The 9,318-nt window shown below is 53.2% G+C and overlaps 1 protein-coding gene across 1 annotated transcript; it reads left to right on the plus strand.

Annotated features, from left to right (window-relative positions):
- The first annotated feature begins 410 nt into the window (after positions 1–410).
- Positions 411–4,947, plus strand: GSX1 (GS homeobox 1). Its single transcript, XM_002824121.3, has 2 exons — positions 411–1,030; positions 1,496–4,947. The coding sequence occupies exons 1-2, from the start codon at positions 619–621 to the stop codon at positions 1,876–1,878; spliced, it is 795 nt and encodes a 264-aa protein (XP_002824167.2). The 5' UTR covers positions 411–618; the 3' UTR covers positions 1,879–4,947.
- Positions 4,948–9,318: the final 4,371 nt, after the last annotated feature.

Consider the following 9,318-nt stretch of genomic DNA (forward strand, 5'->3'; position numbering starts at 1 on the left):
AGGACCAAGTGGACAGAGGATATGAGGGTGTGCGCCCATGGGGATGTATAGAAGAGAGGCCGCGAGGGTGCAAAATCAGTGAGGTGAACGGGCTGATCGCCAATGCAAAGCCAAAGGGGAGTAAGAAATAAAGAGAAAGGAAAGAATATTAAATCGCGGGAGAATGAGAAAATAAACCCGCAAAAGGGAGAGGAGGGGGCGAGGGCGCCTGTTACGGCGTGGGTGGGGTTGACAAGAATAGAGTACATTATGCAGTTCATTTAGTTAACAAGTGAAATAATGAGGAAGCGTGCAGAGTGAATGCCAAGAGAAAAGGCACAAAAACCCTATTGAGAGGCCCCGGCCGCTCCTGGCGTAGTCCATCACATGGCAATAGTCCTATTTAAGCCGCGCCGCCGGCGCCTTTCAGCACCACTAGCGCTGGCCAGCACCCCGCGCTCTTTGGGCGGCGCCCGCGGCAGCAGAGGCTACTGTTTCAGCCTAGGTCTCAGCCGCGCGTTCAGCCTCCTGGGCAGAGGCAGCTGCGGAATACCGCGGCCAGGGAAAGCGCGTGGAGAGCCGAAAGGTGCGGTGGGCGCAGAGGGCGGGCTGGCTGCGGGGCGACCGCGCGCCGGGGCCATGCCGCGCTCCTTCCTGGTGGACTCGCTAGTGCTGCGCGAGGCGGGCGAGAAGAAGGCGCCCGAGGGCAGCCCGCCGCCGCTCTTCCCCTACGCTGTGCCCCCGCCGCACGCGCTGCACGGTCTCTCGCCTGGCGCCTGCCACGCGCGCAAGGCTGGGCTGCTGTGCGTGTGCCCGCTCTGCGTCACCGCCTCGCAGCTGCATGGGCCCCCCGGGCAGCCCGCGCTGCCTCTGCTCAAGGCTTCCTTCCCACCCTTCGGCTCGCAGTACTGCCACGCGCCCCTGGGCCGCCAGCACTCCGCTGTATCGCCCGGGGTCGCTCACGGCCCGGCCGCCGCTGCCGCTGCCGCCGCGCTCTACCAGACCTCCTACCCGCTGCCTGACCCCAGGCAGTTCCACTGCATCTCTGTGGGTAAGCCGGGCCGCCACGCAGAGGGACAGGGCAGAGGTGATCCGAAGCAGGATGGAGAGCCAGAGATGGAGGAAGAGGGACCCTGGGCTTTCTGGGGGCGGTGAGGGTCATGTCGGGGACTAAGGGGGACGCTTGGGGTGGAGTGCGGATAGAGGGCCGGGACACAACGCCAGGAGGCGGATGAGGGCAGACGTCCAGGTCCTGGAGTGGGGGCCGGGGATAAGTGAGGGCTGGGATCCAGGGCTCTCCATGAATGGGAAGGGGTTCCAGGGCTGCAGGACTCCGGGAGAATCAGGATCTCGGAGCTGGACAAGCAGGCGCTCACTGTAGCTCTGCTGTGGATTGTGTTGGGGCGAAGAGATGGGTAAGAGGTCAAAGTCATAGGATTCTGGCGGCCGCCTACCAAGGGATTGGGTCCACAGCACAGAGGTCTGATCGCTTCCTTCTCTGCTCTGCCACCTCCAGACAGCAGCTCTAACCAGCTGCCCAGCAGCAAGAGGATGCGCACGGCTTTCACCAGCACGCAGCTGCTAGAGCTGGAGCGCGAGTTCGCCTCTAATATGTACCTGTCCCGCCTACGTCGCATCGAGATCGCGACCTACCTGAATCTGTCCGAGAAGCAGGTGAAGATCTGGTTTCAGAACCGCCGAGTGAAGCACAAGAAGGAGGGCAAGGGCAGCAACCATCGTGGCGGCGGCGGCGGGGGTGCCGGTGGTGGCGGGAGCGCACCGCAAGGCTGCAAGTGCGCATCGCTCTCCTCAGCCAAGTGCTCCGAGGATGACGACGAATTGCCCATGTCTCCGTCCTCCTCAGGGAAGGACGACCGGGATCTTACGGTCACTCCCTAGGCGCGTGTCTCCCTAGGTCGCCCACCCCAAGACCTCCCTGCGCCTCGGAGACTAGTCCTGGGACTCAGCGCTGATTCCCAGGCACCCGCAGCCAAACCACTGCCCGGCATGGATTTGGCACGGCTTTGCAGAGGTCCCGGGCCTGGGCAGGGCTGAGAGCTTGGCAGAGACTGGACCATGGCGTCCCCGCCCCAGGGCTCGCTCGCGTCCAAAGCCAACTCCAAGCTGTGAACACTGTAAGCGCTCGAGTCCTCCTGGGCAGTGCAGCACCGCGGCCCCCGCCTGCAAGCCTGCTTGGCGAAGCGCCTTGCTGGCAGCCGGCGCCTCCTAGCCCGCCCTCTCTGGGCTGGCTTGGGCTTCCTCGCTTACTCTACTCTCCTCCGCTCTCGGTCAAGGTCGGCGGCCTTGGATGCTCGTTCGCTTCTCTTTTTAAAATGTCTTTTTGTCCCTCCCCACCTCTTTCCTGTGATCATTTATTCGCTTGGCCCCCACCCGCCAACACACACATTTATGAACCCCCCTTTTTTTTTCCTTTTCCCTTCCCCTCCTCAGGGAGCCTTCTCCTTCAGTCAGTCCATTTGTCCCTTGATCTGGCCTTGTTGTCCTCAGTCCCCACGGCTCCTCTCACAGATGATAAATTTCGCCCGTAGTATCCATATTGGGGAAACCGATTCGCTCTGTTTCCAACACGCTCTTCCTTCCTCTAAACATAGGACCCCGCTTTGCGCCACTGGCGACCCCACTTTTCCCCCTCCAGACTCTGGCCCGCCCCAGCCTAGCTGTGTAATTGTACGGCCTCTGCAATGCCAGAAGATATTTATTTATTTATTTATGTACAAAATTTTAAATAAACTTTTTTTTTTCTTAGAAATGCCTGTGGCTCTGAGCCCAGAGGCCTTCGCTCTGGAGTAGACAGGCGCCAACCCGGATTGGGCCTCCCTGCTGGGAAGGGTTGGGGATCCAGTTGCAGAGTCCGAGCCGGCTCCTCGCCTTACAGCTCAGCCAGTGCCTCTCGGAACCCTCAGCTCCGCTGAGAGCCCGCCTTGCATGCCAGCCAGGTGCGCGCTAACGATTGTCCCGCTCCGGCGTGGCGCACAAGCGTCGCGGAGCTCAGAGAGCTAAGCCGGAAGGGAAGGAGGGCGCTGTCCCTGGACTGCACCATGGGTCCCAACCCCTGCAGCGCCTCCTTCTCACCTGGCATTCAGCCCCACCTCCATCCCTCACCATTTCGCTGTCCTGACCAACAGCCGGGAGGGCAGAAACCACTCCCACCATAAGCACAAGAAATCCGTCCTTCGCTGCGCTTGGATTGATAACGATTCGTTAGGGACAAATTTCCATTCTGCGGGATGGTGCAGACTTCTCTCAGAGGGTCTTCCTCTCTTTGTTTTAAGGCAAATTCCGTTAGCCGAGTCCTTGGTCGCGGAACATTCCGGGCAAGGAATTCGAGAACCCGAAGTGATCCTGCCCCAGGTAGTCCCCGAGAGGGACTCCGCATAGCTGGAGCCTGTGGCTCTAGGACCTCATGTTCTCACCAATTCTCGTTAAAATCCTATATCCCCCTACGACTTAGAATCCACACCCCAGCTCCCTTTGAGGACATATGCGGGTCTTTTTACTCTCTAAAATGGATGAGGAGAAGGAAGTGCGTGAGGTTTTGCAGAAACGGAGAGCGCACAGCCGCGGGATAAGGAGTATTTCTGCAGTCAGACCTGGGAAGCTAATATCCGGGTTCTCGCCGCTCCCATTCTGTGTCCAGGAAACCTGCCAGACCTTCTTTCCTGCCAGACCCCTACACACACACACAAACACACACACACACACACACCCTGGGGAGCGCTGAACTCCCCGTGTCTAGGCAAAGCAAATGCGTCTTTTCCAGCAAGAAAGACGGTCCACCTGAGGTTGCTCAACATTTTTGGAACTCATTTCCTTCCCCTACAAAACGGCTTTATTGAGCTATTCACATTAGCATCCAGTTCATTCAAAGTGTGCAATTCCACAATTTTTAGTATATTCACAGAATTGTGCAACCATCAACACAATCTTATTTAAAAACATTTTTGTCATCCCAAAAAGAAACCCCATGCCCATTGATAGTCGCTGCCAGTTCTCACTATAACCCCAGCCCTAGGCAACCACAAACCTACTTTTGGTCTTGTATTAGTCAGGGTTCTCCAGAGAAAAGAGCAAATAGGCTATATGTAGTTATGTGAGGAGGTTTATTCTGGAGACCAGGAAGTACTGTGATATGCCATCTGCAAGCAGGAGAACTAGGAAAGCCAATGGTGTGATTTCAGCCCCAGTCTAACCGGCTTAAGAACCAGCGGAGCTGACGGTGTAACTCCTAGTCTGAGGCCCAAAGCCTGAGAACCTGGGAAGCCGCTAATCGAAGACCCGGACTACAAGGCCCCGGAACCAGGAGTTGTGGGGCATATTTCTAAAACCTTCCGTCTTTTCCTTCAACTCTAGCTAAGGATGGGGGTGGGAGGATCTCTCTCCAGTTCCCCTGGAACAAGGGCAGGCATGATCTGGCGCCCCATGGAGAAACTCTTGCCGGTTCTTCCTGGAGCTAGGCACCTGAGCTGTGCTCTAAACTGATGAGGACCTCCATCAGTTTGAATCTCACTTTAGACGGGGACCAATTCTCCACCAACCCAGGAGGCGACATTGTGCCAATCTACGGCCAATCTAAACGAAGCCAAGATGCTTTAGTGCATACCAGTGAATAGAATCACAACTGTTTTACTATCAGTGATGAGGCTGATGCTTTCTGAGTTTTGCTCGTTTGCATGTTGCTCTAGGGCCCCAGGGTGAGTGCAGTTGTGCACTCTTAGCTCCAGCACGACCCGCCCAGTCTCCCTTTGCCTGGGATTTGGGGGCGGGCGGCAGCACGATTTTCTGGCAACGAGTTCGTTGTGGGTCTGAAGGACCGGCTTAGAGCTAGATCCTCTCCTGGATTACAGGACTCAGTGTCAGGCATCTTGATCAGAAATGCACTTTCGGGCCTGCCAGGGAACCAAGTTTGGAGGGGATGGAAACGGCGGTGGGAGAAATAGAAAGGATGAACACACACACCCGGCTCTCCCCGCACTCGCCTCTTCTCCCCCCGCCCCACCCCCCACCTGCCTAGGGGTCCCTCCTGTTCCCAGCTGCTCCCCAGAGTCCGCAGATCCACAGCTGTGAGCCAGGTCCGCGCGGGGCCGGCTTTCCCAGGAGTGCACGTTTCCTCCTCTCGGCTTCCCAGGGATTCATTTCCGGAAGACCAGGCTTTCAGCTTTCTGGTCTGCCTTAGCGAGCAGCGGGAGGAAAAAAGCAAGCCTCCTTGTGGCGATCCCAGTTGTTGCCAAGGTGGTGACGGGAGGGCAGCTCTGGGGACCTGGAGGCGGCTGCGGCGCACCAGAGCTCTCAAGCATCCCGCCGCCAGCAGAGACTGCGTTCAAGTCCCAGCACACTTTCGCTCAAACACTCCTCACCATGCAGCCTCTGACCTGAATGCAGAAACAGTTTGCGTCTTGTGCTGGGCTGGCCGGGAGGCCTCCGCTCGTGTCAAAGCCTCTCCTCTGCCGCCTGGGTTGACCACCAGGGAAGGGAGTGATTGCAGCCTGGAACTACCGGCTCCTCCTCTGAGGAGACCCAATCCAGCCATTAAACCACACTTCTCTGAGCTGGAATTTGGGGCTTACAAGGCAAATTGTGAAATTAGAACCAAACTGAATTATCAGGATGATATTTTCTGGAAATTGCCCTTCAACGTGGCTAATCTACGTACAGGTCCCCGAGTTTATTTCAGGGACAGTGTCCATTTCTCTGTGCAGTGTAGTGGCTAGGAGCGTGGGCCCTGCAAAAGCCTGGCTTTGCAATCCATGTCCACCATTTCCTAATCTTGGGCAAAGCCACTGGTCCTTCCTAAACTTCAGTTTCTTCCTCTGTAAGTGGGGATTATGTTAACAGTTCTTCTGCAGGGTTGATGTGCAATATTAATGGATAGAATTCCCATAAAATGCTAAGCAGAATGTCTGCCATGTTTTAATAAATGTTAACTAATATTGTTGTTGGTGGTGTTGCAGTTGTTATTTGCAGTGTCTACAGCTGCGCCTGGCGCATAGTAGATGCTGAATTATTTAATGAGTGCTGAAAAGTGACCACTCACACTCAGACTTAGAGCCAAATCTACCACTGAGGGAGGGGTTGGGAACACATGCAGGTGCAAACATTTCCTGGACTCTGTGGAGTTAGTGGAAAATAAGGAATGCTCCCCTCTGCCAAGCACCAGGTGCTGGAATCGCTTAAGTCCAAACAGGGATCTCCTTTTCACCTTCATTTAAACCAGTTCCTCAACCTCCACTCTACTGACATTTTGAATGATTCTCTGTTGTGGGGGGCTGTCCTCTGCATTCCATGGAAGCTAGCAGCACACCTAGCCTCTACCCACTAGATGCCAGTAGCACCTTCTCCCGGTTGTGACAACCAAAAATGTCTCCAGACATTGCCAAAAGTCTGGAGAGGAAATATCACTTCAAGCTGGAAACAACTGATTTTGACCCGTATCATTTCTGCAGAAGTCCACGGTGGCCAGGATTTGGTGGCCTGGCTCTGAGCACATCTTTCTTCCTTTCCTCCAGCTATCCTTTCATTGGACACCTGTACCTTCTGCATGTGGGTTGCTAGACTGTGCTCTGCAATGTAGTGTGAGAGCAGAAAGTAGAAAGAGAAAGTGGGGGAAGGGCAGCTGGTGGAAATAGCAAAGCTGAAGGCCTTTTCTGCATAGTGGGGGCATGCAGCTAGTCTGCACAGCCTAGGGCATGCAGGTTGAAAGCCTAGGGCAGTCAGAGGCTTGCTGGCTGAGCAGAATTTACAGGGCTTCTAGGGTCTTTCCAAGAATATCCTATCCATATATTTCATGGCCCTGTAGACAATACGCTCCCTCTGCAGTCAGGTCCATGAGTACCCACAAGGCCAACCTTTGGGGGAAAAATTTTAGGAGCCTGAGGTGGCATCTCCCAAGTCTCTCTCTCTCTCTCTCTCTCTCTCTCTCTCTCTCTCACGCACACACACACTCGCCACCACAATTAGGGTTCTTTTGAAGCACATATAGACATTTGTTAACGCCTTCTCTCTTGAAGGCATTGTTTTGTTAATGCCTACATGTCTGAAACTGAACTTCAATTCCTTTTGATTAGAGCCTCTCATATTTGACGCAAACACAAGTAGCCTTGCAAACAGTAACCACTGAGCACTGACAGTCGTTCACTTTTTCCGAGAAAAGGCCCTGGAATGGCAAGAGTAGGGGGGTGCTGAGGACAGAGGACCAGGTACATGGAAGAGATGCAAGGGCAAGAGAAGGGTGGTGGTGGCAAGGAGGGCTCTGGAAGTCTTACTGCACCAATCAGTGCAGTGAGGCCATTGGTTTCCCACCCCTAAATTGGAAGGCTGAGCCACTGTGTTTACTAGACTCCTTCAGAACCCAGCTTTACCCACAAAGTAAGGAATAAACCAATTCCAATGAGGCAAAAACTCATGAATCCAGCCTTTCCCCAACCTTGCATATAATCATCCACAGGTGAGTCTGTTATACTAATAGGAATGTGTGTGTATACATTTATGTGTGTGCACACGTTGGAGAGACTGAAACAAGTGGAAGGTGGGAAAAAAAAGTTGGTGAGTCTAGGAGGAGAATGAGATTTCACTCAAGTTAAACACCCTGGTTTAGTGATCATGCTGTCACTATGAATCCAAGCAATGGTGCTAGAAAGCTCCTTTGAAACCACCAAGGAAATTCCAGGGCCCTGAACCTGACACCTCCCAGCCAGGCTTCCAGGGTTTTATCTGTGAGTGGCTCAAGGGAGACATTTGACTTGGTTTCCATTTCAGGGCAGTAGTGGGTAAGGAAGGTGTGGCATTCAAGAGTCTGCCCTGCACCACCCAGTCCAGGGGGCACTGGTCAGAGTGGGCATGAGTCTGGGGCAAGCCAGGGCTCCCTCAGGGGAGCCATGCAGGGAGGAGGCCCCACTCCTAATCCAGTTGACTTTCAGGCTGTTGGATCCCAGGATGCAGAGTCAGTCCAGGGGCCACCCCCACTGGTTCACTGTTCACAGAGAAGTGCCAGAAAGAAGCAGATGTCTTATCCTTGATTCCATAACGATGTGAATTTCTAAAGTAGCTCTGTTATGGGCTAAATTGAATTCTCTCAAAATTCACATATTGAAGTCCCCAGTACCTCACAATATAACCATATTTACAGATAGGGTCTTTAAAGAGGTAATTAAGATAAAATGAAGTCATATGAGTGGGCCTTAATCCAATATGATGGTGTCTTTATAAGAAGAAGAGTTTAGGACCCAGACACACCTGAAAAATGCCATGTGAAGACACGGGGAGAAGACAGCCATCTGCAAGTCAGAAAGAGAGGCCTCAAAAGAAACAAAATCTGTCTATGCCTTGATCTTGGACTTTCAGCCTCCAGAACCGTAAATACCTGCGTAAATACCTCCAGAACAATAAATACCTGCGGCTGAAGCCCCTAGTCTGTGGTATTTTGACATGGCACCCACACAGACTGATACAAGTTCTGACCTAGGTGAGAGCTCTCTGGACCTCTGTAGGCTACTGTAAGAATATGGAAGATTGTAGAGGAAAGAGTTTTGGGCTGGTAGTCAAGAATCTGACATCCATCCTGGATAGTGCCACTAACCAGTTCTGTAACTTTGGACAAATCATATAATTTTCCTGGACCTCTGATTCCCCTTCTCCAAAGTTAAGGGGTGTAACAGGGATTTGGTGTTTGTTTCTGTTTTTGTTTTCTTCTGGCCAGCATCCATTCCCCTTCCTTTTGGTGACAGAATCTAGATTTTTTTTTGTCAAATGCAAATTAAGGTCAGTTCTGGAAAAGAACAGGCACCTACTGAGGCAGGCATTTGTACACCGTGGGAGTTCTCCATGGGCAGGTTCCTGCGTTCCTCTTCAACATCCAGTGGAGATTAGAAACTTACTACCTGTCCCCCTAACAGCTCAGACATGGGCACAGGACCTGGGCCCAACTAACTGGACATTTCCCCTAGAAATATGAATCTAGAGGAGAGTAATGCAGAGATGCATGTCAGTTAGGGATGATTTCCTACGGCCATGAAGTTTACAGCTTCCACATAATGGCAAATGACCCGTGATAGTGTGGAAGGGATTGTCCAGGATGGGAACCCCAGAGATGGCCTCTAGCTGGACTGTGCATGGATGAGGTCTTTGCTATCTCCTCCCTCCCTGCCTGGTAGCCAGGCCATTTTCTCCAGCTTTACCATTGATTCTGTGAATTATCAGATGACCTTCCCTTCAATACCTTTTCTGCTTAAGCAGCCAGAATTCATCTCTGTTGCCTGCAATTAAGAATTCTGAGTGATGCAATAATTCATAACATAGATGAGCTGTTTAGAACCTGCACAGGAT

The sequence above is a fragment of the Pongo abelii genome, chromosome 14 (genome assembly GCF_028885655.2).
Source record: "Pongo abelii isolate AG06213 chromosome 14, NHGRI_mPonAbe1-v2.0_pri, whole genome shotgun sequence".
Taxonomy (NCBI): domain Eukaryota; kingdom Metazoa; phylum Chordata; class Mammalia; order Primates; family Hominidae; genus Pongo; species Pongo abelii.